At 41.3% G+C, this 27,328-nt stretch overlaps 1 protein-coding gene across 1 annotated transcript in view; it reads right to left on the reverse strand.

Moving 5' to 3' along the window:
• Positions 1-2,282: 2,282 nt before the first annotated feature.
• Positions 2,283-27,328, reverse strand: part of LOC104626521 (inositol 1,4,5-trisphosphate receptor type 2-like) — a gene marked incomplete at both ends in the record, with an annotated part of 38,081 nt that continues 13,035 nt past the window's right edge. Inside the window, 4 exons of the mRNA XM_010294461.1 lie at positions 2,283-2,408; positions 5,081-5,273; positions 7,738-7,845; positions 26,706-26,825. Of these exons, the coding sequence (XP_010292763.1) occupies positions 2,283-2,408; positions 5,081-5,273; positions 7,738-7,845; positions 26,706-26,825 (547 nt within the window). The remainder of the gene's footprint in view (positions 2,409-5,080; positions 5,274-7,737; positions 7,846-26,705; positions 26,826-27,328) is intronic.

The raw sequence follows: 27,328 nt of genomic DNA on the forward strand, positions 1-27,328 counted from the left end.
CTGGCTCCTGGGGAGGCGGAGGGTCCCGCGTCCTGCCGAGCTCCTGCGGGCGCGCGAGCCGCGGCCGCCAGAGTCGGTCTCGTTGCCGCTCTGCAAGATGCTGGCTCCAGGCTCTCCCCGAGTTTTGGGCGATGCCCCTGTTTTCCCTCTCTCCTCTGCTTAAAGCCCTGGAAACACACCATGTTGCTGCGATATAAAAAGCACATTCAGATCTCAGGGCACCGTCACACTTGTACACTGACTTCTATTGTTATCAGATGAACTGAGAGGTCAGTGACGGGGGACAAGGGAGTAGAAAATTTAGCTAGACTCACAATAGAAATCATGCTATCTCTTTGGCAACGGATACACAGCTGAGCAGCATCAGTGGGATCAGCAAACAAAGAGATGAGGCCCTAGCCTCAGCATTCAGATGGCATCCGAACTTTTCCAAAGTTCAGGAGTGTTTATATCCTTGGCAGGAGGTGAACCTGCTCGTTCTGGCAGAGGGTGGCTCTGTCAGATAAGTTTCTTCGCCAACAAGATTTGGAAACTTTTAATGGATCCTAAAAAATAACTGCCAAGTGGATCTGAAAGGTGAGGCCAAAGCACTCAGTGTTTCTTTAACAAATTATTTTTCCTTCTTCCCTACTGCAGGTCAAACTATTTCACGTTGCAGGACCCACACCGGTAACGCGTGCAGACGTGCACGCCGGAGGCACGGAGTCCTCGTGTGGAGCACAATTTTGCTTATGTCACATGATGTAAGAACTGCAGAAATCTACTGAAAGGCATCATTCTTGGGATGATTAGATCAGCCCAGGCACCTCAGACATCCGAGTATGGGGGGAATTTACACAAAGGTAAAGGGGAAAAATGGGAGACAATCATTTGTCTGGCGTGGTTGTCAGATCAGGTTTTGGTGGAGGGGGAGGCTGGAAGTAAGGAGGCTGCCGCGTGACCTGCTAATCCCATTTGGTCACACCTATTGCTTATTGCTCAGGAACTGCTTTTGCTTTTACAAGCAATAGGAACTGGAATCCTCTCACTGAAGTCCCTGGATTACTGGGGCCACTTAAACTAATACTATACAAATCTGCAGTTCAAAGTAAGTATTAATACCTACTGATGTGCAGACCAGAGGATTTCCACAAGTATAGATTAGCTAAAATTTAGTAGTTTAAAAGGTTTATTTCTAACTCTTTATTTCTTCTCTTATCCTGCCTGGGCTGTAAGGCGGGTGCACGCCGAGTGACTCTTCAGTTTACAAACAGCAAAGCACCACGTACAACCGCTTCCCTTTTACACAGCACAGCCCTGCAAACTTTGCTTCGCGAGGCTGCGGAGATGCCCGTGCTGTGACCTGCAGAGACCACCCCGCAGGGCGAAAGGGCAGCGTGGTCTCCATGCCAATATACTTTAATCTGCTGCCTTTCTGTTTAGCCAGCCAACAGGAATGTTTGCTGGTGCCAACTCTGGTGTTTGTGAAAAGCACATGTATCTACTAGAAGCTGGACTGCTTCCACCAGCCCAGCTCACATGCCATCAGACAGAGGTGACTTTCAGTCACATTACTGACTGCACTGGACACGAATCAAAGACCCAGAGGTGAATGGCTCCACTCCCATTACCAGTATTCTGAACTATTTAGTCTCCTTTATCCCAATTAAGCTTGTTTTGGATTCAAAGAGGCCTCCCATTAGTCTGCTGCATTTATTTAATGAAATTTATTATTTGCCAGATTTCCTGTGACATGTGACGAAGCAGAGACAGAATCATAGATTCTAAACATATTTTTATATAATGCATTTATCCCCTGCAACAGTTATGTCCTTTTATCCCTATAAACAAAACAGTCAAAACCCAACAAGCTGGTTTTCAAATTATTCTATTCCATATGTTTTTAAGACTCAAGTCATTCATATTGGTCAGTTTTAAGGAATCTCAGTCCGTCTGCCACCAGGAATCCCTCTTTAGCTCAGAAGCTGTAACTGAATGTGTGCAGTAATACACTGCAATATGGCAATATTAAAAAAGAAAGGAAAAGAATTAGCTCAGATCATCTAGATGATCTGCAGTTCAGCAATTACTTTCTGTCCATTTTACTTGGCACTGCATGGGACATGTGACGCACAGAATATCAACTACGACATTTCAGACAACATCTGGTACCTACTTAGAAGACGCTAAATGGCTTCTGCAGATATGAGCATACCTGAAGGCGCAAGTTTTATGTAACTGTGTTAATTTAGAACTGAAAGTATCTAAAATTAAAAGGAAAAATAAAAAAAACCTCCACTTGCCTTCATCTCCATCATCTCCAAACGGGTAGAAGAGAGCAACTGCTAAATTGATGAATACAGCAAGGTTGAAGGAAATGCTCCCCCAGAGAGAGATGTGTCTGGAGAACCAAAACAGGGGTGGATTATCTAGAAAGGGGAGAGGAGCAACAATTAATGAAATTAAAGCAGGCAGGAACTCAATCAGTAATGGTCTCAAGGGAATTAACAAAAATACAGATGAATGAAGAAAACAGCAGAAAATATTTTCTTTTTTAAATAAAAAAAAAAAAAGAAAGATCTTGCAGACCTTTTAAAATAGGCAAATATTAAACACAGGTTTTCCATAAAACATAGTTTCAAGCAAAGCCTTTAATCCAAAGATCCCAATACAGTTTATTATACATCAGGGTTTTTGCCTCTGCTAAGCTTGTAGGAGTGGATATTCTGTGAAGGGGTCTTCTCACCTGCCTCTGAAACTGTAGCCTCTGTGCACGAAGTCAAGCAAGGAAATACACTTCAGCACTCTGCATCCCAGTCAACCAGAAGGCCCAGAACGGGTCATCCAAATGACTCATTTGGACCAAGTACACTGATGACGTTATTCAAAGAACACTGAAATAGGCAAGCTTGCAGAACGGTGGTATTTTCCCCACTTCTGTCAAACTAAATACATCTTGATCTGCTCTGGGGAGCAGGTAAAATTTGGTCTGACTGGAATTTGATTCTATGAAAGCTGACTGCTTCCTGCATGATCCTCAGACGTCCAAGGTCACCTGCTGATAAACAGCTCTGTACTCCAGCTTAAAAGGACTCAAACGAAACCAGGCTCTCCATATGTGAAGTGCTGTACAAATACACAGAAATAGTCTATAGCCCAAAGAACTTAAGACCTAGTTAGAAAAGACTAAAAAGGAACTAAGGGCAAAACAGGGTTAAGATTTTGTGTCCAGAGTCGCATACACGATTCAGCAAAAAGGCTAGGAACAAGCTCAGAGGGTACTAAGACCCAGGCAAGGACTTCATATATATGACTGCACTAGAATATGTTCAAATGAACGTTTAAAACAAGACTCTATGTGCAACGGTGTGAAAAAATTTCTAGCCAGAGACGTTTATTTGAAGATGATGTATTCCTATTAATTAGATTTTAAAGTACTGAGAGCCTCCTGCAAGCATGCAGAGGATATCCGTGACTTGCCTGCACCCAGCTAACTTTTTATAAACAGCAGACTCCTTCAACTGCATATGACTGTCTCAGGCTTTAGTCTAAATAGACTTTAATTGTGATTAGGTAAATATTCAGATTTCACTGTGATAACCTTATGCTGTTGGCTGCTGAGATTTAAGCATTTGGAGCCATTGCAAATGACACGTGTCAATCTAAGCAATACAGACTGCACGCTAACAGACACTTGGCCTAAACAATGAACTGAGCCCCAACCTGTATTATCTTTTCAAATAAAAAAAGCACATGGGAATTTGTGGGCCATTCCACTGATGAAAGGAATTGAGGAATTTCTGTTCTGAATAAAAGTAAGCCTATTTTTTTTGCTTATAGCATTAGGCAGATCTGGTCTATGTAAGTAGGGTTGGGCTCTTTTATTCGTGTTCTTAAGCAAAAACCGCAGATATGATTTTGTTACTAGAGTAATTTGTCTACAATATAATGACTTTTATTCCCAAATAGACTGTGCAGATAGGGAGTTATTCTGGAACCAGTTATTTTTCAACTTCAATTCTGGTCAGTTTGTCAGTACAGGCAAGTTCTCACAGTGCCACCAAGGGAGGCGGACCTGGGCCGATAGGATTCACACTGAAAACTTACCACTGCCTCTGAAAATTATAGCTCGGGAATTGACATTTCTAAAAACTGCAACCCACATTCATGCTACCATCACATTAAGGATGCTACATTAAACCATCTTGCTTTGACTACCCAAACTCCCCGCTGCTCTGACCATAGCTCCTATTCTTCACTTCCTTCCTAATCAATTGCGTAACGCTGCTGTGAGCTGTTAAACAGCTGACGTCTGCCACCCCAGCAGCATCTGCTTTTTAGCAGTGACCGAAGTGATCACTCTTGTGTATTTTTATATATATATATGTATATAACATGTAACTTTCTTCCTTATCCCTCAAGGATACTGTAGATGCTTCATTAGCTTGCAGCCTTGTCATGATCTTGACCCTGCCTGTCAGATCTGCAAGCCGCCAGCAGCTGAAGGTGGTACGTAACGCCTCGACCCACTACCCTGGGACTAATACCAGTATGGGCTTCCAGACTGGGCATACTGCAACCTCGTCGAGCAAGGCTGATGTGAACTGGCAGAGAAGAACTGACTCCATGGGAGTCGGGCAGATTTAAAGCAGCTGAGGTTCTGGTGAGAGATGTTTTTAAGTGACTGACATTTACAAGTTTTTTAATGGTCTTTTAGGAATCTGAAAACCTCAAATATGCAACTACATATGGTTTTGTTAAATATTAGGGGCCTTGGCTTAATTAGGTGCAACTCTATTGAGTTTAGTGGAACTACACCCAGTTCATCCATCCCTCAATTTAACTTTTGGAGTCCAAACATCATCTTGAACACATTACTGACATTACTAACTGCTCTACAGTATGTCTCTTTTATGGTGGCATGCAAGTGTCTCGGCTGCCCTACACTCTGCTGACCGACACTCTCAAGCCCCAAACAGTTTTGTCCGTTGCAGTATCAGAGTGAACAGAGAAAAGTGTATTATTAAAATGAAGAAAATTGAAGGCTTAAAAAGCAGGGTTTTAGCATAATTAAGCTATTTTTTGAAGTTGCAATACTTACTCCTAATTTTCTTTTGCCATTTCATCTCGTTGTACAGATCCTCTGTCTGTTGGAAAAAGTCATTGACTTTGCTCCCTTGTTCATCTCTCTCTGTTGTATTGAACACCCGACTTTTGGATTCCCGAGTGAGGAATTCACAAATATTGGGGACAGGGAAGACTATTTGTTCCATTGTTCTATCGTGGCGAACAATCTATAAATAAAATGCACATTTTTTTCAGATCAGTGACTTTCCAACCGTTTTGCCATATCTTTTCTTGTTCACAGCACCCCTTTTATTTATAAATTATTGCATAAATTATTTGAACATTACAATGAAGTTGAACCAATCTATCCTAAAACAAAGTAAAGCTGCTTTTCTATCCTCAAAAGCCTGCCTAAAAATAAGGTGGCAAATACATGTCTCAAGCAAAACCTAGGCCCAAAATTCCCCCAAATATAAAAAATGTTCTGATGCACAATGCTTCAATTTTGCAATAAATTGAAAGGAATCTCTCCCAGTAAACAGTGCAGAAGTTCAGGGGCTTTCTGCTCGGATTACAAAATTCTTTTCTCACCTTGACTTTATTTCTATGATGAGATAAGTTGTGAAGGTGAACATGCAAAAATAGCACCTTGTTCCTTAGACAGCACCCATATCTTGTCAGCCTTTACCTGCTTACTTGGCAAAACCCAAGGTTTTGCGTTGTTTGTATTTCAGGGCCTACCGAGTTACCATCGAGTGAGCTAGATTTTATTCCATCTCCCTACACTGTCATCAAAATTGCTTCTCCACTCTACTCATGGACTCTACATTACTAATAATAGAGGAATGGTTAGAAAACTCATCTTGACTCTTAGATCGACGTCTCTGTACAGCCACCAGTGAAAAAGAACCCACAATTTGACTTTCAAATCAAACAAATGAGATACCCTGATATAGAGGTGCTGTATCTGAAATGCCAAACAGGTCCAGGACTGCTTTTAGTGAAAGACCAGCGAACATCCATTTGATGTAGCAGCAATGCTGGGTTGAGCTTCATTTTTCCAGTGACAGTCCTGCATTCAAGAACCCTCCTTTCTCTCTGTTAATTCATATTTATTATGTGAACATACTTTAAAACCACCCATTTTGAGCCATTTCTAAGAGTAACATATTCAAGCACATTTGTGTTAGAGACGAAGGATAATTGTCTGCCCATGGGCATGTGCACTATGTGAAATTTGAATAGACTATTTTGAAGTGTCCTAAGTGAATAGTTCTGTCTCAGGCCAGCAGTTGTGCAACGGGACTACGTGACTAGCAGCTAACCTGGTAGGGCGAGTAAAGGAAGCTGACGGCACATCTTCAATTCCGTCAAGGACTCAAATGAAGAGGTAGGCTGTATGTGCTGCTTTGCAGAATGACATTTAAAAAGCCTCCCTGAGAACAAAGGCCTCCATATCTGCTTGAGGAACAGGCTTTGCAGCCATGAGGTTTTAGGAGATTTCAGAAACGACACCAGGAAGAAACTATTGGCCTCACAAAAGCAGATCACAGTGCTTGTTTCACGCCTAAATTTACAACCTACCCAGGCAACTCGGCTTATAATTGCTAAGAGATACCTCAGGAGCACCCAAAGTATTAAAATATGTTAAGTGGAACACTGAGCTGCCTTCTGGACAACCACAGCCATGGAGCTTCCATCCGTCCTGTGGTGGGATAATGTGACCAGTATCAAGCAAAAAGGATGGTGGGAAGCAGAGAAGGACCTAGCCATGGCCTGTCTTGATGGCAGCCACGACAATATGGACCTGAGGAGCTTGCACTAGACGGCTCCCTACACACACAAGCTCAGGTCCAATGTTGATGGAGCCTGGGAGCCCACTGAAGGTGAAACTACTGGTTCAGGTTCAGGCTGAGCCTGTGTGCAACCATACTGTGCAGTTTTCCTACTTGGACAATTTTGGACTTGACACAGCATTTCCAAGAGAGAGCCAGATGCCTCTTCTTCCTGCAGTCTCTTGCAGCAGCCATCTTTGCACCACAGAAATTCTCATCCTTATGAAGTCACTAACGACTAGAGATACTACAGTGCCTAACTCCTATCTTGATGCCTATAATCCCACGAAATCTGTAAGAGCACAGGATCTGATAAAAGAGTTAATAACCTAAATACCTCTGTGGATCTTGATCTAAATCCAATCCATGGCAGGGGTAAAGTTTAAAATAGAGAACAGAACTGATGAACCAAGCCAAGCCTTGGTCTTTTGAACAAAAGCCATACTGAATGTCTACACCACTTCAAAACCTCTTTGTACTCCAGCCAAACTTTTAATTTGATCAGTTAGCATCAGTGGCTTTGAAACTCATGATTATTTATTTGAGTGATGTACCATACAAGATTATTCTTGACTTCATGACACAGCTACTATCCACAGTCATTATTTCCCTAACAAAACATGTTTGGTAACACACAGGAAAGCTACTGTAAAATGATTATTTGGAGCCACTTTTAATACAGGTGCATTCCTTTTTTTCCCATAGCCAAAAGCATATTATTCAACCTTCTCCTTCTCATAAATAATCTACACCATTTGAATAAGCTTTGCTGTTCAGAAGCTTAAAAGGAGGCAATATACCATGCACAAGATGCAAACTTGTCTCATATTCAATCTTCTAGTGAGCAATTCTTTACCTCTATCTGTGCCGTATGATTGGCGTAATACCTCAAGGCTTCATCTCCTTCATCTGGATCTGACCCTGGCTTCAGCATCTGTTGCAATGTTTTATTGTGACGAGCCAACTAGAAAAAGAAAAAAAAATCTGATTTATGTCCTGCTGCTATGTTTTCAGCTTTATCATCTCCACTTAACTAACACAAATCCTCCTTCCCCCACCCCCATATACTTACATGGTCAAACCAGTGGGGCTCTTTCTACAGATAACAACAAAAATGTAATTACTTGAGAACAACAGAAATAATTTAGTCTTAAAAAGTCAGCAGCAAGTCTTCAGCTGAGATTTATGAAAGGCAGCTTAGCCTGCAGCCTAGATGGTTTTTGGAGGGCTTTTGACAAATGCCAAAAATTTAGACTGCTGCTTTTCACTTAAGTTCAGACACAGAATTTGCATACCTCTGACTAGGTAATTACATTTAGAACTAAATTTTCTCTGTGATTTCACATAGCTAAACTGTTCTTCACCATGTTGTAGCTTCGTATTTCAGGGCTGCCAAGATAAAGTCCATAACTGTTTCAGAGGCAGCTGGACTGCAGGGGCAGGCAAATACATTCTTAACTGTACAGTTTATATACATAGCACATATGTACACACACAAACACACAAATATGTATCTCCTCCTACAAACTTCTACATATGATATACTTTACATGACTCATAAAATACATCTCTTCCTGTTGAATAGTAAATACTTTAAACGCTCGATAGTTGCACAAAGTTTAATACTGAGAATGTCAGCAAATGCACTCATAATGTCTCTAAGATCAGTGAGAAACAAAGCCCTAATTACAAGGCATGATGAAACACTACTAAAAATGCAATTTTCCCTATATCATAGTGAGTGGTTTTCATCCAGAATCTGTGAGGTGTTTCATCCATTGTAAGGTGAGGGAAACTGAGGCAGGAAAGGAAAGGCTATCTTGCAGACGTGGTCCAGGTCTTAATCACTACACAGACATCACCACAACAGACTAGACACAGACATTAGAAATGAGGCAGGCACAGCACTCAAAATGACTGCAGGAACGAGACTTTGAAGCGATGATCACCACAGGTGGGTTTGGGTTTACTACACAAAATAACACCGTATGTTGCGAAATTATAAAATAAAATCTACAAAAAGAGTGTCAGGGATCAAGTCTGAAAGCAACAATGGATCTAAACAGATATTGTAATAATCTAGCCAGAAAGTGATCACGCTTACTTATAAGCCATTTGCATGTCTCACCATCCCCTTGTTAACTAAGAAGGGGTGGGGGAAGAGATACATATCGAAATTATTATATTTATTGAAGTTCCCTAGAATCTACTGATCAAAATAAATTTTCTTCTGAATCTTGATACAAACTTATTAATTAAAGATGAATAATAAATGGAATGCCCAAAAGCAAGAGAATAGCAGAAAAGAATGTTCAGGAAGAATAAACGTATTTCCTACAACCTCCTCAAGGACTGAAGTCTGCTTGGTCCTGACAGTAGAGCCCTGAACCAATGTGGCAGAACATCAGCCTTTTATAAAAGGGTCACAAGCAGATATTCAGGGAGACATGCAAAAAAAATCACATGGGGGACTGCAAAGCAATATGCTTTCCATCAATAATAGATTTCTTCCTTGAACATTTACTTTTTTTACTTTGTCTAGCAAACGTATAGATAGTCTCATTACATGTATTAGTATCTCATGCAACTTCCACTTATTTTTAAGGCTAAAAAGAATCATTAAGGCTATCTGACTAGTTCTTCTCCTTCATACAAGCCATATAACCTGATTCAGTCAGTAGTCTTTGCAGTACACCCACAACATCATCTCAAGAGGGCAACCTGAATTCATTTTCTATAGGTCTTTGGCATCCCCCTCAATATATGTTCTAGCATCATGGAGAAACAAGATGAGTGTGTGGAAACAAGGTAGTAACTGTTTGAAAATTCCCTTTAAACAGTGTTATTATTTTCACCTTTCAGCTTTATTGAATGTCCCTCCATTTCTGTACTGATGAAAGGGCAAGCAAGAGCGCCCAATTCACCTTCTCTGTATCATTCATCATTCTGTACACTACTGTCACGTCCTCTCTTACTTGTCTCTTCTTTAAATTAAAACAATCCCTATCTTTCCCATCCCTCCTCAAACAGAAGACTCTCTGTGACTCAATTATTTCCTTTGTCCATCTCCAGATGCCCTTTACTTTGGCTATATCTCTTCTTTAAAATACGAACAAAAGAACTGACTAGACAGAATGCAATCACACCCTGCTTGGAGCCATGAATTAGCATAACCAGAAGCATATATATTTCCCCTTTTTTATCTTCTCTAATACAGAGGAACTTTGCCTGTATCTTGACCCTTTTCTCCAATGCCAACCATTAAGATTTTGAGTTTTCTAACAAATAACAAGTCAAGGATGTATACATAGTTCTTCTCATAAAATTATGCCAGTTTAGAAAAAGGGACAGGCACAGATTCAGAAATACCCGTTTGTACCACAAAAAACTTCTTTTATAAACATACTTGAATTTGTGTACAGAATTGGAAATACCATTTGTAACCCATATGAAAACTCAAGGTATTGCTTCCTGATATGCTTTCAACTGTCCATAACTTTTACTGTAAAAGTATCTCTTGATAAATATGAGTAACAGAAGTTCCCTTACCACACGGACTAGAAGGGAAAACCATCTCAGCCCTCTCGTGCTGTAATGGGACTGACTGCGACGGTGTGTTAAACTTAACAGACTGCTGGTGGTTTGGGACAGCACTGATGCAGTGCATATTTTACTACCAGCTTTCATGTGAACAGCCGCTACGCAACTTCAAAACACGTGCATTCAGTGGTCTTCATTATACTTTACTAGACTTGTGCTTTCAGGCAGCGACTGTCTTGTGCTGATGTGTGTATACAGCCTAGCACCACACAGCTGGGCCTCCCTGACACTAGCACCAGACAAAAACATCTGAAGAACAGGGCAGGGTCCTCTGGCACCTCGGCTGCCAGCAAAGAGACTTCGGAACCAACCAGGGATTGCTGACCAAGCTGGAAGAACTACAGCAGATTTCAGAAGGGAATCCTACCTAAAGCTGTCAGCAGCAATGGTAGGCAATAAGCGCTCATAATTTCATTTCTTTCCGCTTCCCCATCTCTCTGTATCCACTTGCCTTCTGTAGCCTAGACCTTCAGACAGTAACCTCAGAGAAAAGGGTCTATCTACTTTCTGCTTGTATTGCAGTTCCGACGTGGCATGGATTCCTCTACGCTGACACGGCGTCAAGTACTGCTAATATTTTTGTATTGTCACAGCTACATCAATGAAAGAATGGTGTGGACAGTCATCTTTGAAAGCTCAGATATGAAGCAGAGGCCCACAGTAAGACACAGAAGAGCTTTATAAATGCTATGTTATTTGGCAACTACAATGTTTTCTGAAGCTCTGCTTTCATGATCCTTCCTTCACCCCGTAATGAGCTCAAAGGCCCACGTGGGCAAAGGGGACTGTGTCAACAGACTCCTCGACGAGTGCAGAGCTTTTTCTGAGATCAAAGACATAGCAATGAAAATAACAATGTAGTGACAAACTGTGAACCTAAAATATGGGAAACTTATCCAAGCTGATAATACACCCTAGGTGACAGTCTGCGACTGGCCTGTAAAGGCCGTGCAAGCCCCGACTGACATTTTTTCATATTTAACTCCTGTGATGTACTTAAATGTTATTTACAAAGTGCTGCACAAACCTTTTGAGGCGGCTGAACGACAAGACACGGGACGGGCATGGACAATAGTGACTAGAAGGAAAAGAGCAGCCCCATCTACGTTTGCAAAGCAAAGCTCAAAAATGTGCGTCAGGTGTAACCAATACAAAAAACCCCCATCACTAGAGCCTGAATTTGCAGAGAGCCCGAAAAAATATCACCTCTGAGGAGAAAACTCTCTCAGTCAGGCACTCACTCACCCATCAACCATGCCAGTGATGATACTTTAAATGTCAACACTGTATTTTACTACTCATCAAGGCACGTAGGGATGAGAAAGCAATAACATACAATAGAACAGTGATTTCTGAAGAGGGGATGTGTAAGGCAATAGCTATATGAATAAACATAACTTGGCTTTCAGTCAGTTCCCAAAGAAGGATTGTTGTTCATCTTGAAAGACTTTTACTTCAAAAATTTGGAAAAATACTGTAATGAAGCATCAGTACAAAACGTGAAAGATTGAGGACAGACCAAGAACACTGAAGACACTAATAAAGAAACAGTACAGATAAATGACAGAATTACAAGTAATACTCAGTCTAAACTCCTCACACATGATTATAAAATCAGATCTGCTGGTCACCTAGAATTCCATATACGATCATCAGCATGGAAAACCACAGCAGACCCATCTTTTGCGATTAACAACATAAGGGTTTCCGGCAGGCTTTTTGTTTTAAAGTCAATAATTCCTTCAACAAAAATGCAGTTATTTAAATGTTCTCAAAGAAGAAGTGATTTAAAGCTGTGAACATTCATGTCATCAGCCTGTTAATAACTCATTGACTTGGGATACTGCAAGGGTCTCCTCAATAGCCCAGTCCTCACTGGAGGCATGAGGTCTAACCCCGTACACAGCAAAAACTCCTGCCAGCTTCACCGGGCTTTGCTTCAGGCCCCAAAAAGGACACGAATCAGATAAATATGAGCTAGAAACAGCAGGCTGAAGACTTCCAAATTCTGTGAGATCTGTTTCACCTTCTAGAGTTTTAAGACTACCAAACCTGGGGGGCAAAGGTGACTTTTTATGACTAGAATGGTATAAAGGGATCCAAATGGGTGAGGCTTAGTGCCCTGTAAGCAACCAGGATTTTCATGGAAGAGTCGGTTCACTGGCAAAGTGTCAAAAGTGTTAAATTGATTTTCTAGAAAAGGCCGATGGAGAATTAGTATAAGCTCTGGATAACTGGCTGAGAAGCACAAATAAAGACACAAATAGTTTCTGTGCCTTGAAACACTTTATATTTACTGTATTACCATAAAGAAGCACTACAAACACCTAAAAAAATAGAAAGAAAATTATTTTAAAAACTATTATCCTTGTCACCAGTTCCCTGGAGTCTCTTCTCACAGTTGTAAGGCAGCAGTCAGGCTGCTATTTGGCGGGGGAGATACCTGGCACACCGGCACACCCGAGCGGGGAAGGGCGCTGGGTTAGGTCAGGACGGGGGATTGGGGCTCGTTTTGGGGAGGGTGCGCTTGCAAGCTATAGCACTGCACGGTGCCCTCTCTGCCCCTACCCCGTGCCCCAGCGGCAGCTCACTAGCCAGCCCTCCGATGTGCCAGTCAGCCCTGTCGAAGGTGTCAGGGCAGAGAGAGGCCAGAGCAGCACAGCCCTGGACGTTCACGAGCTACAGACCCTGGGGGACGCAAAAAAAAACGGTTTGTACAGACCTGCTGTGCAATGCATGACATCTGACAGACCTGCTGTAAGCCGAGGCAGTGCAATGTGGGTTGCCAGCCCAAAGGCCAGCGTTCTTTCACTGGGGACCAACAAGACCAAATACAACTTCCAGGAACGGCAGAATAATGGCATCTGTTCAGATCAGTTTCACCTTGCTGTGCAGACAGACTTGTGCAGTTGGGGCTCGTTCACAGTCGCAATCTCTTCCTCTTTTTTCCCCTTCGGTCCCTCGGCTCCTGTAGCCAGGCAGAGTGAGATCTGGCACCACCAAACCCCCTCACGAGGGGAAGCCCCAGTCATCTCACCAAACGCTTCATTTTCTGCTTGGAGAGCAAGAAAGGATAAAAAAGCTGCCTCGGGACTGACAAGAAAAACCTCAAGGAGAGCGAAACAACAGCAAAGAGAAAGTCAAGGGAGTAGCAAACAGGATGGGTGAGAGACAGAAGAGGACAGGAGACACAAAATGTGATCCTCTTCCTCGGCGTGCCAGCACCTTACCACACACCAGCTCCCTGCCCAGGGCAAATGAGAACACTCCTTTGCCATTGGTAAACAAGGAGAGAGAGAAAGCAAGGAAAAAGGAAATGTCATCTTAACCGTAACCGAGCAGAAATTTTTATTCCAACTGGCTGTACTAACAGCAATAACAACTTCTCAACTCCCCATGTTCCAATCAAAACTGAATGGTGCTTTCTGCAATACACAGGGCAAACTTCCTTTCCAGAAGTCATTACAGTTTTATAGAGCGGCACCTTTGCACTCTACCACAAAGCAATCTGTTAACAAACATTAGGAACAGCAGGGATAGAGCAATGGGAGACTCTCAAATCAAGTATTCATTGATTTAATTTAGATGATTACACTGTACAGAGCAACCAAAAGGGTTCAGAGTTAATCTTCCCCTGATGGCTTGTGGTACATGAGCAGGGCCCTGGGTGGTCCAGATGCTTTGGATTCTGTTGCTGGGTCTTCCATGGCCTTGTGTAACCTCTGAGACACCACCTCTCCTCCCCAGCCTCCATGTGGTGCACACTACAAATTGTGGATAATAGCGATCTACCTCACAGGGAAGGGAGAAATAAAACACCTCAACATTATCACATAAGAGAAACTACCACAGTTAAGTGATCTCTACCACTATTAGGTTTGCAGCCCCCATAGTAATTTTATTGCTATTTTTGCTGTGGTTTTGCTGTTCTTTTATCTCTGATGAAAGCCAGTAGAAGACAAAATGACTTTCCAATATTTCAATGAGCTTTACTTCCCTTTGTCATCTTTGTAATTTCTTTCATAGGCAAAGCTTACTTGCAAAAAAAAAAAAGTGTACGTGTGGGGAAAGTTCAGGTCAGATAAAATGTGTTGCAACAAAACAAAATTAATTTGAGGGCGCTGGGTGTGAAACATCTCTGCAGGCTATGTGTAGACTGTCAAATCGGCTCAATGCATACATTGGTCACATTCGGGTTTTGGTGTACACTGACCATATTGAACATAGGATGTGGACAGCTGTATGCAATCTTGAGTGTTCCAAAAGGATGACACAACTGCACTTGTAGACTGCCTCCTATGATTACCGTAAGCAAAATTTTAGAGAGTACAGGATGGAAGGTAATAAGGAGATGATGGAAGTGTCAGACATGATTATGGGAAGATAACAAGAAAGTTCAATGGAAGATGAAGAAAAAGTGAGCAGAGTTACTGAAACTAGTCTTCTTCACAGCATAACAAGAAGATCCCAGCCACACGCAACTTCTATGAAAGGCAGATAAAACATTGTGCCCAAAATAAGACGTTACTGTTATGCTCACCAACACTGTACAAACCCAGTCTGAGAAAGGCCAAAACCAGCAACAGACCAGCAAGCATATGGATCCCAAATCCACACAGGAAGAGAACTGTTCACCTCTAAAAGCCACCAACACTTTATATACATACAAAGTATATACATAAACCTGAGATAAGAGAGCTATGAATGGCATACCCTTTTCAGGAACTCCCAAAATCCTCTTGTTATCATGCACTTTACTTTCTAGGTTCCTCTTCTTATTCAGAACAGTGATTGTCTGCAAAATAGCTATCTACTGCTGTCCAGTATGTGTCTTCTAAAGAAAAGGAAGGCTAGCACAAACAAAAAGAGGAACTGCTTATGACTCTTATTTTGGCATATTTACACATATTTCTTTCTGTAAGACATAAGACTAGAAGACATTGACTGGCAGTCAACCTCCCTTCCTCTGGCACCAAGAGCAGAGCAGAAAGTAACTCATGGGTTGATACTTCCAGAATGAGCTCATCTTCTTCTCCAGGGTCTACACAAAATACATGGAAACCAGATCAGTCTCTGACCTAAAGTGTGAGACTTGCATCACTGGCTCCCTCCTCGTGTTTTCCCACCCTTAAATCTCATCTCATACATTTGCAGTATAGTGCCATGATGTCTTTTGCACACTGTGACCTCTTAAGCTGGATGCAGTTCACCAACCCAACCTATGATATAACCAATAGCTCTGCTACATGCAGGTATGGCTTGGAAGACAGCCACTGTACATACACTGCACTTGTAGAGGCTGGGATGAGCCATCTATCAATCTTCAATGAAGCATATTAAAGAGGCTTAAGTCCTCAGTTGCAACTTGATATCAAGGCTCAGCCTCTGTGATTCAAGCACTCAAGTGAGTATGGCCATTATATGGATGTTACAGCAACAACAAAGTAAAAAGTCTGTTCATCGCCAATCTTGTTAGCATCCCACCTCTTCAACAGTTATTTCCACAACACACAGAAAACCGTAACTTGGTCATTCAGAGTCAAAAACATATAAGACTAAAGTAGCAAGTACACAGATGAAGCTGCAATCGGTCAAATTCACAAGAGACATGCATTTCGTCATCTCTGCATGGGTCTGATGTATAAACTTCGTGGGGTACAAAACAGGGCAGTTACCAAATGTGGAGATGGACAGAAACTGAGAGATGAGTCCCTTCAAATAATTACAGTGGTAAGATTTTCCAACTTTTTCCATCATGCTGTTGAATGTTTGCCTCACTCTCCAATTAGCAGAACAAAATATTAAAAAAAAAAACAAAAATCAGGGGCATAGGAACAGAGAGAAGAGAAAGTAGAATGGTGAGTCGCTCTTTCCAACTCTGTATTATGGCTACTGTCCTCAGGAGAGCACTTTTCACCTTGCACCTCTGAAGTAACAGTCCCTGGTGGGAGAGCAAAAGGGTAAAAATTTAATCTCTCCTCACCAGACATTCATAAATAATGCTGCTTTACCCAACCAACAACCAGCTAACTGGTGCTCTGCAGACAGACTCATAGAAAGAAAAGGCCAGAAAGACTGAGTTCATTTAAAGCTACCACAGATCATCATTCATAAAACACATCCTGAAAATCCTTGCCCATACATAATGGCAGAGAAACCATTTCTTTAACCCCAGGTTGATTAGATGCTTATCTGTGTGCAGGTCTGAAGGTGTTTTACTCTTGTAAACCTACTGGTGGTCATAAGTAACTGATCACCTCACTTTTGGTGTAGAAAAGCATAATCAGCTGTTAAAACTAAATTTCACAGCTGGACACTTTTAATCAGTAACTCTTAAAGCTGCCTCAGAAAAAGTGCAAGATGGACCTCATTTTCAGATTTCTGTGCTGTGTTAAATAAGTGAAATAAAGAGGATGGCACCTGCGGTAGCTCTGCCTATTTGTAGATTACAAATTCAGACCTTGTCTATTCTGGAAACCTCTATGATGACTGAGATACCTAATTAAATTATGACATCAGAGGAGATGAGAGTTAAAACTGAGCAACTGTGAGGAACAAACATATTTTGACATTCTGATTAATGCTCTTTATTTTTGTTAACCTGTAATTACTTCAGTGACTATTGAACAATTGGGACAGATGAAAAAGTGTGTCTTTGTTAGAGAAGATGTCCCCCCCCGTTTTTAATTAAGGTGTAGGATTTCACCATGCAGATATCTGAGGCCTGTTAGAACTGCTCTGATAATATTAAGTAAGACCAGAGTTCACTTTCATGATATTTCCAAGGTTACCCTCACTTCCCCTCAAAACAAACAAACAAAGCAAGTTCCTCCTAGCTTAGAGTAAGATGTTTTAGTTGTACTTTAGATATAAGACAAAAAGCACTTCGGTTCATTTGAAGGTCACCTCTAATGGAAAAGCCTCAGCTCAGCCTCCAGAGCAAGCCTTCACCTACAGTAGACTATTACAACTCAACATTTCGTGTAATTCAGCTTTCTTAATACGGGCAGTTTGCTGCAATCTGAGGAAAGTAAGTAGCTACATTACATACATCTCTGAGCAGACAATATGTACGCACTGCAGTTGAGGGCAACTGGAAGTCTACTTTGAAGAGTGACTTTGTAAAGATGGCACTGTGTGGTTCCATATTTGTTGTCTCTCAATGACCTCTGGATTGAGTTTACTCAGTTTACAAGCTATGATTTTATTTCCACTTAATGCTTCTGCATGCAAATTCAATCGAAAAGCTTTAAGTCAAGCCATGCTCTTTTTCACATGTATCATCACTTAATGAAGACTGTGCATGCCAAATGCAAGTGGTGAGCTCTAGGATAAGAGTAGAGTTTGAAGGCAACAGGTCAAGTTCTCTACTAGTATAAATCAGTATTGCTTGCCTACTTTCAGTGGAGGCATTCCCATGTAGACCAGCTGAGGATTTGGCTAAATGAAGACCCGTTCTTAACATGGGAAGCTAAGTAACTGCCCTGCTGCTGATACAGAACCAAGGGAGAACTAAAATCAGTCTCCCCAGCCCATGCTGCTTCAGATAGCAATTAAAAGGTAGTATGTTTATTACTAATACGGGACTGCAGATAGATCCTGAGAGCAGAGAATGTCTTCAACAGTATTTCATTGTCTCACAGCCAATTTTGAGAGTAAAAACCACAGACTAAGATTACACAATGCAGACATTTGACAAAGAAAGGATATATCTTCTGGTGTAACGTTTGGGCCCTGACACCAATACAATATATTTCCCAATGACAAAAAAATCTTGTAAACCACGAAACACAAGGACACAGGATTACAGAAGTTAAAGATAGAAGAAGAAACCCACAAAGCAGAAATATTAAGGCCACCTGTGCACTCGTGAAATGCACAGTCGCCACAGCCAAACAGGATATATCCCTTATTAATATTACATATAATAAAACACACATGTATAATAGACACTTGATCTTACTCTAGAGAAGTAGAACAAGAAAAATGAAAATAAGCTAAAACCTTTGTGGCCAGCCTACACTAAAAAGCTCTAGCCTGAATCCTAGCAGCTCTCAGCAGCCTAAGTCAACAGGACACCAGAGGGAAAACAGAGGTGCCCACATAGATCCCTATCAAAGACACAACAGGATTCTGAGGTGAATTGCTTCCAAGGAGAAGGGGAGAAAAAGAAAACATCGAAGGACAAGTTGCCAAGGTTTTAACCTGAGACCTAACAACGAAGCACAAGTTGCCAAGGTTTTAACCCGAGACCTAACAGCAGCCACAGACATTTGTTTAATCTTTCAGGTGCTCATTAGTGTCAAGCCCCTGTGGCAGCCTCCATACTGTCTCTCTACACTGTAGCTGGATGAAGGTAGAGTTATATACCACCCTAATGAGCCGCAAGGAGGGTGATGTGCGTCATTGGCTTCTGTTTCAATCTTGGCAATCTAAGTGTAAAAGCCTTGCAACAGCTTCTGATTCTGCTGACATTTAATTAGCCGGTGTCATTTTGGTGCCATAGCCTGTCTCATCAGGATGATAACTACAAAACAACATGTGGAGCATAAAAGTTCTATGAGAAGTTTCAGGTCTGGCAGCCAAGGATACGAGTCCCCTGACAGTCACAGTTCCTGGGACTTGTCCCTATTAGCCCATTGTTTGGCACTGCTATCAGCAAGAGCTTCTCTGTTAAGGGGAGAGAAACAAAAAGAAACCCAACAACACACCAAAAAACTGCAAACCTCAGCAAAGCCTTGCAAAAACCAACATCCTTTAGCTCTAAAAATTCCACCTGTCCTGCAGAAAGGGAGCATCTTTATTGCACAAACTCACAGCTATTCATCCTGAAGGGCAGGTTTACCCTAAAGGATAGGTTTGATCATCTGGCCTCAAAAGGTAGTCCTGTTTGTTTAAGTATGTATAGTATTTTTCTCCATTTACCATCAGGTGCTTGGGAAAACAATCTCTAGTAAAACCTACCAATTGCTGCTTGCTCACATCAGCTGCAAAATTTGAAAATGGTCATTGCTACACAAAATGTGACTGATCTATATTTTCACTCAATGTAACCAGTGATTCTGATACAGTACATCCATTTACACCAGACAAGTTCAGACCTTTTTCTATTTGGGTCTTTTTTCCAAAATCCTATTCTCATGCACTAAAGGCAACACTTTTTTAGACTTTACCAGTCAGAGATGTATGAAAATTCAAATAAACCAAGCCATCTTCTTCACAGAACAGAATCAACTCAAAATCTTCATCAGCAGAACCTAGGCACAACCTAATGTTTTGTAAAGACAGGCGCTTATGGGACTAATGGGCCACAGTTCCATTTTTGAGCAAAGCATCTACCTGAGGCAGAGGATGGGCAGAAAGAGGTCAGCAAGCTTAAAAATTCATTGAACCAGTGTAGTCCCAGATCTCAGCTCTCCTGGCGGATCCTTGCTGGAGCTTAAAGCTGCTTCCCAACTGGATGAGGATAAGACTGTCCTTTAGAGCAAAACGCTCTGGAAGTCACAGCTCCCACAAGGACAGGGAGATCATCAACATTTCTTTTTAAATTTCACCCTGACCACAGTCACACTTCAAGCAGAATACTGTTTTGTCCGCCTGGGACAACACAGCCAGTTCAGAAAGCTTTGGATTCTCATACTAAAGGACAAGTTACATGCAGTGATCCTGTCGTACATTTGTAGGCACATATTCACAGTGTTACTTCTCGTGTTCCCCGTACATTAAACCATGGAAAATCTGTACCCATCATTTTAAGCAAGGTCTTGCCATGGAACCCCTTGACCTGACTTGAATTATACATCGGTCAAGACAAATGGATTCAAATTTATTTTATAGAATATGTTTTAATAAATGTATTTTATTTTATGCACACACACACACACAAACACAAGGGAAAAGGAGGACCAAGGTCTAAGTTCACCTGTCTAAATGTTAAAATACAGCTAAGTGAAGGAAAGCCAGCAGCTGCTCCAAGCTACAACACCAAAAATAACCACCCACAAAAAAACTTAAACCTTACAATACCTCCCTCAATCTTATGAAAGCTCTTCTTGCCTTAACAATCCATATTAGCAGCACAGGAAAATTTATTTGAAAAATATACGTTAGCATGATCTCTTTAAAAGACTCTTGGGAGTACTAATGTGCCTAGTGATTATGCAATTCTCACGTGCATTACCTGATAAATGCCAATTTTCCTCATTAGTAAAGTAGCTGGGATTGAGTGAGCATAGGAGGAAACCCAGTGTAGCAGTTAAAGGAAACTTCTGGGGATCAAGCAAGCTGTATTCACTTCTCATGACAGCTAATGACTTGTTGTCTATACTTGCTTCTGGCTTGGCGTCTTTACCTGGGTATTACTGGGTAATACCACCTACTTTAAAAGAGGGGGAAACAAAATTAACAAAAGCTTTTAACTGCTCCAAAATCCTATAAAAAGGAAAATTAATTCTTAAAAACTTTCTGAAGCCAGTGTTATTATTATCATTTATTTGTTCTGCTGTAAGCGTATAAGAGTCCCAGAACCATGCAGCTCTAGGCACAGCACTGATCTGGAAAATAAAGGTGGCCCCAGCCCTTGCTATACTCAAACCTGATGAAAGATCTAGAATGACACGCTAAACAGAAACCCACAAAAAAAAAAAGGCTTTGTGCTTCTTAGAATTCCACCTACTTGGATAGCTAAATTTCTTAAAACTGACTTTAGTTTCTCCTTAATGAGTGTCTTATCCAAGTCTCATTATCAAAGCAGTTCGATTTCAAATGTCAAAAATAGTAACTTTTAAAAAATAGCCTGTAGTGTACCCCTACTCCCAAACTATATATCCATGCCATCAATTATTACCACTTTAATTGCCTAGTTAGCAAATACTCTTCACGTGTGTACACGAATATGCGACAAACTGCATGAAGTAAATGCGGCAATAAGATATTATTTTGATAAAGCTTGCCAAGTTTGATAAAGAAATCTTGATTTTTATATTAATATATTAACAAATATATAAGGCTGAATGACTTGTTTTGCTCAGTCCATTTAAAATTAGCACCAGAGAGGAAGGAGTATGACTTACTCGTGATGTCCTATTGCTACAGTATGCTTAGTAGTACCTGCAGCAAGAACCTTACAATTCACAGCAAATCCTACCTCTTTTAACTTGGTTTATTTTAAGAACTTATAAATGTAAGAACACTTCCAACTGTGTTAGTCTATCAGAAGACAGCCTGGTTCAAGCTTGTGTCTGTTTATGGTGTATACCTGCATTGGTATCAAGCAGTGTTAATGTCTTCTAACCTTACGGGGTGGAGGAAATAATTTTTCATTAAGTCTTGGTGCCACCAGGAAATTATATAAATAAAAGTAGTTTTGGTATTTCATTGGGATTTAAGTAAGTTTTTAGCTTAGCCTCATTAAAAAAACCCAACCTTCTATTTACCTGGAGGTTATAAATGTATTGTAGAATTCCAAGATGTACGCTCCCACTCCAGCAAGGCATAGAATCATAGAATCATAGGATCTTTGGGTTGGAAGGGACCTTTTAAGGTCATCTAGTCCAACCCCCCTGCCACGAGCAGGGAGATCTTCAACTAGACTAGGTTGCTCAGAGCCCCATCCAACCTGACTTGGAATGTTGCCAGGGATGGGGCATCTACCACCTCTCTGGGCAACCTGTGCCAGTGCTTCACCACCTTCATTGTCAAAAATTTCTTCTTTATATCTATCCTAAATCTACCCTCTTTTAGTTTAAAACCATTACCCCTTGTCCTATTGCAACAGGCCCTGCTAAAAAGTTTGTCCCATCTTTCTTATAAGCCCCCTTTAAGGACTGGAAGGCTGCAATAAGGTCTCACCGGAGCCTTCTCTTCTCCAGGCTGAACAACCCCAACTCTCTCAGCCTTTTGTATGCATGTAAGCATATGCTTAAAATTGAGCAGTTGAGTAAACATTTTGCTTGTCTGAGAGCACAGAACATACATCATGAAAGGGGTGACATGCTAGGTCAGTACGCCTGTACTCCTGCAACAGCTTTGGGAACCAGATGGAAGAAGTGACAAGGCATTGAAAATTTTAAAAGTTTTTTTACAGTATTACAATTTGCTTCCCTAGTCCATACCCACTCACATCCTTCTAGATCAAGGACATGTCTACATAGTTTTACAGGCAGATGAAAGTGCATTCTTCCCATGCTGCAAGCTGACTAGAAGCTATGTAAAGTTATTTCATGTTCTTCTAAGCCTCATGAATAAAGCTCCTGCTGAAGTATTAGCTTGGGCTTCATGCCCCATTTAGAGAGTTTGTGTCTAGCTGAAAAACACAGAGAAATGCTCCGAAGTATTTGCTGTTAACAGAAGCACATATATACGTGCATGCAAACTCCAGGAGCCTGTGGCTATAACCAGTGACTTCTCTTACTTCACAGTAAATGTCAAGGGGTCATGAACCTCACAGAACTACTATTAACTCCAAGAAAGCTTTTTTGAGTTTACAAACTACTGAAATCTTTGTTATAACCAACAGGTAGCAAGCTCACGCAGTCATCTGAAAAGCCAAAGGATTTCTTTGGCCTTTTATGATTTCTTTTTTTGGGTAGCCATTTAAAAACTTGATTCTCCTACACCAATGCTTCTGCACATAAGAAGTGAGTAAATATGAAACTTTTTTGTGTTACTGTGTCAAAAGCTTTTGTAATCTCTACAGAGACATCACATCAAGATGAAGTCTCTCTGAGGACAGCCTTACTAACTTTGCAAAACAAAGTGTAGCCTGCTTTAAACACGAACTTTTAAAAGGACAGCAATAAAAATACCACACCAATTTATTTTGACTGAGGCTTGAAAAGAAGAGGTATAAGAGCTGATGGAACTATCCATAACACACTGCTGGCATTCACCCAAGACTACTGTAAGAAATTAGCTATGTCAAGTTCAAGCCTTGGCTCTGAGCATGACATTTAAACAAGACAAAGAAAACAGAATCTCCTCTGCGGATTTTCAAGAGAATTGTGAATGCTCTCTATCTAGCAATAATAGGCTTGCTTTTCCAGAGTGTGACCCCAAGTACCAGTTTGGGTCATTCCTCCACAAGCGGCTGTAGAAGAGCTACATGTGGAAGAAGCCTCTACCCCAAAGCCAGGCTGCAGAGTAGGGAGTGCAGCTCAGGGTAGTTCCTCATGGATAACTCAGTTCTGTTTTCTCTTAGTGGCTTTCTCATTTCTGCTCATAACGCGTCAAATGGGAAAAGTGAGGAGCAGCAGTGTCCAGGCAGCCTGGAGTCTGTGCAGGGGAAGCAGCACAGCTATGGCACGTGGCAGACTGGAGGAAGATGAAGAAATAAAGAAAATAGAGGACAGAGAAACATGTGGAAGAGACGTGATAACGGTCATGACACGGCATATTTAACAGTCAGCATCTTACCGTCATGTCCCAGGCTGCTGCGCCCACATACCTGTGTGTGTGATGTACAAGTGTCCACATGCACTTGCATACATGTGCCTGCATATGCGTTTGGGGTAGGGGTTGGGAGCTTTAAAGGAGATTTAGTAACAGAAATCTCAGCCTTGCTTGTGACATATTTATAACTTTCTATGCACTGTGGGTCAAACATTTACAAGAATGCCTTTTGCTTCTGGTAAAGTCAACCACAGGAAGGGCAAGGAAGGATGTAGTGGTGGCAAAATGCAGAACCCACCATCGCCCTGAAGAGTGCAACGACAAAAACTGAAAGTCTGAGCTCCCCAAAATAAACTGTCTGTGTTTGAGGGCTGTAGCAGCAAAAAAGAGGAACTCTTGGTCTTAATTCTGCTATTACAGAGGGACCAAAAAGCTGTAACTAGAGCAAGTGATCACAAGCAAGTGTCAGGAAAGTGACTGAAGAGCCACATTGGTTGTAGAAAAAAATAAGTCAGATGAACTATGAAACTGTAAGGAGCACAGCAAAGAAATATTATGTAAATCAGGTCAGCTAAGCCAAGTGGAAGGCCCAGGCACCAAAAAGCCACGTCCACACAGCAAAGCATAAAGAGCGTGTTTGGAGAGAGGAGCCAGCAAAGGAACCTGGCAACAATGGCCGTACTGAGGAGGGACCACGCTTGTATCCTGCCCATCCCAGGGCGAGCGAAAGGGCACACATGGGAAGAGTCTGGGGTCAAAGATTAGCAGTCCTGTGCCAAGAATCATAGCTTTTTCATTAGTGGAGGAGAGAGAAAGGCCCCAAAGTGCCTGCCTTTCCATTGCTCTGTTTTGATATGGGGCTTGACATGGGTGCAAAGCTATTGTAAACACACATATGTCCTGTGTTACAGAAATGCAATAAAAGGAAAACAGTCCTTTTTTGTAAAAACATGGATATTTTTACAGCATACAGAGCCAATTATGGCATTTAATTCTACAGAACAGGAAGGAGCTCAGTAAATTGCTGCAAAAATATCCAGCCTTATGCAACCAAAATGCCGACCATGGATCAGGCATTTGGAACAGCTGTGGAGTGGCATCACGGACCTCCCCGCACCCTGAATATGCATCTAGGGACAGAGCTTAATCTACACCTCAGCTAGCTAGTGTACCCTTGGTAGTGACCTCTTTTGTAAAATGACCCCAGCAGCCACTTCATATATAGTTTTAAGCCTATATTGTACTCCCCAAAACTTATTTTCTATTCTGTCAAACCCTGTTAAGTCATTTAACACAAACTGTAGGCAGAAGACATAAAATACCAACATTTCAGTTTGGCATGCATTTAAATTTTCATTATAAGCATTCATACAAGAAGTAAATAAGTCGTACAAGGTCAGGAGCTACAGATGCTTTCTAGACATTCTATCATTTTCAACAGGGATCTTATATACAGTCCTGCATACAGCACAAGAGTAGAACATGGTCAACCACAACAACATAATAACAAGACTTACTTATTTAAATGTGCTGCAAGCACGCGAGCATAACTCAGTAACTGTGTGTGCATTCCTTGCTTGAAAGAAACATTGCATAATACTAGTATAACTATAGATCGCTTCTGCTTCTTTTTCCATTGAGTATTCAATTCCTAACAGCACTTAATAAGCATAATGAACGTAGAACACTCCCCAACCTCATCTGTTCAGTCTGGAGAAGAGGATGCTGAGGGAAGACCTCATCGCTCTCTACAACTACCTGAAAGGGGGTTGTGGTGAGATGGGTGTTGGTCTCTTCTCCCAAGTAACTAGTGATAGGATGAGAGGAAATGGCCTCAAGTTGTGCCAGGGGAGGTTTAGACTGGATATGAGGAAAAATTTCTTCACCGAGAGAGTGGTCAAGCATTGGAACAGGCTGCCCAGGGAGGTGGTGGAGTCATCATCACTGGAAGTGTTCAAAAAACGTGTTGATGTAGTGCGTTGGGACATGGTTTAGTGGGCATGGTGATGTTGGGTTAACGGTTGGACTTGATGATCTCGAAGGTCCTTTCCAACCTTAATGATTCTGTGATTCTGTGTGATTCTGTTTATTTCTTCTTACTTAGTAAAAACATTTAAAAAAAATTTGGCCCTTATATGAAATACCAAATGCTATCATTTATGATATAATCAAGAAATATATGGTCTTTACCTTTTTAATTTAAAAAACCTTTTCAAAACTCTTACCATAATTGCAAGATAAACTGTTTTTGATACCAACTGCTCTGAAGAATTAATATCCCGTTAAATAAAAACCTTCAGTGTACATTCTGTCTTTATCAGTAGAGAAGCAAAAGTGATCAGAAAAAGCTTGAGGGCACTACAACATAATTTGAAAGGAGAAAACAGTAAAAAGGCCCAATTATTCTTATTGGCTGACTAATATATCTAAAATAATAGGAATCTTCTCAGTTCAAGTTTATTTTACCTGGTATCACAACTGAAGCTACTATTTAAAATACACCAATAATGATAATATGCTTTGTAATTTCATTGATATAAATGAGCTGTTAATGTTAAAAGAAGAAAAAGCTAAGCAGGCATTAACTGTTTTGCTCTACCTCATTATTTCACACAAATAGACCCTACCAGAGCCTACCAAATCCCACAGAGTGCCTATGCATACAGTGGTACTGCTCGCTTGTCCTGCTCTCAGCACCTTTCCAGATAAAGTCACACATACATGAGCCAGAAATCACAAGAAGGGAAAACTTCCCTTTTTGATCAGACAGGTTTTGTGTGGAGTTTAACCCCATAACAGTTTTCCCGAAGCAGTCATACAAAAAATAAGACACACCTGATGTGCCAAAATATAGATATTATGGCCAACATCTTTCGGGGAGATGCCATCATCTCCATTCTCCTCCTCGTGGTCACATTCGAGGCCTTGGTTATATGCATTCTTCATCACATCCACCTGTAACACAAACCCAACCAGGGAGAAATGAAATAAATGTCATTCTTGGGGAAAAGGCACACTGTGTTTGAAGACACTCGCTTTGTTCAGCTGAAGCCCGGCTGGGGGCCCTGCAGTTCGGCAAGAAGAGCGAACACTCTGATAAAGACAAGCTTGAAGTATTTATGAAGCTCTAAACTGTTACATTTCTCATCAGCAAAACTGAAATCATGAGAAAGGAACAGGAATGCTGAGGTATTTTCACAAATGCTTTTAAAGATGGATCTACAGATATGGCAGGTAGTGTTCTGCAGCACTTAAGAGTGCATCCATGATCTCCCTCTGGCTAGAACAGGCTGCAACATCACTCAGCATTCTCAGGAAAAAAAAACACAACGTAAATCAAAAAGGAAAGGAAGATACAGATAGGGGCAGGGTGCTGGGGAAATTCCAAAATATTCAAAAGTCTCTTACAGGACCAATGGGGGCAAAATTGCTGGCGCGTGTCCAGAGAAGGGCAACGA

The sequence above is a fragment of the Phaethon lepturus genome, unplaced genomic scaffold (genome assembly GCF_000687285.1).
Source record: "Phaethon lepturus isolate BGI_N335 unplaced genomic scaffold, ASM68728v1 scaffold16889, whole genome shotgun sequence".
In the NCBI taxonomy this organism is placed as follows: domain Eukaryota; kingdom Metazoa; phylum Chordata; class Aves; order Phaethontiformes; family Phaethontidae; genus Phaethon; species Phaethon lepturus.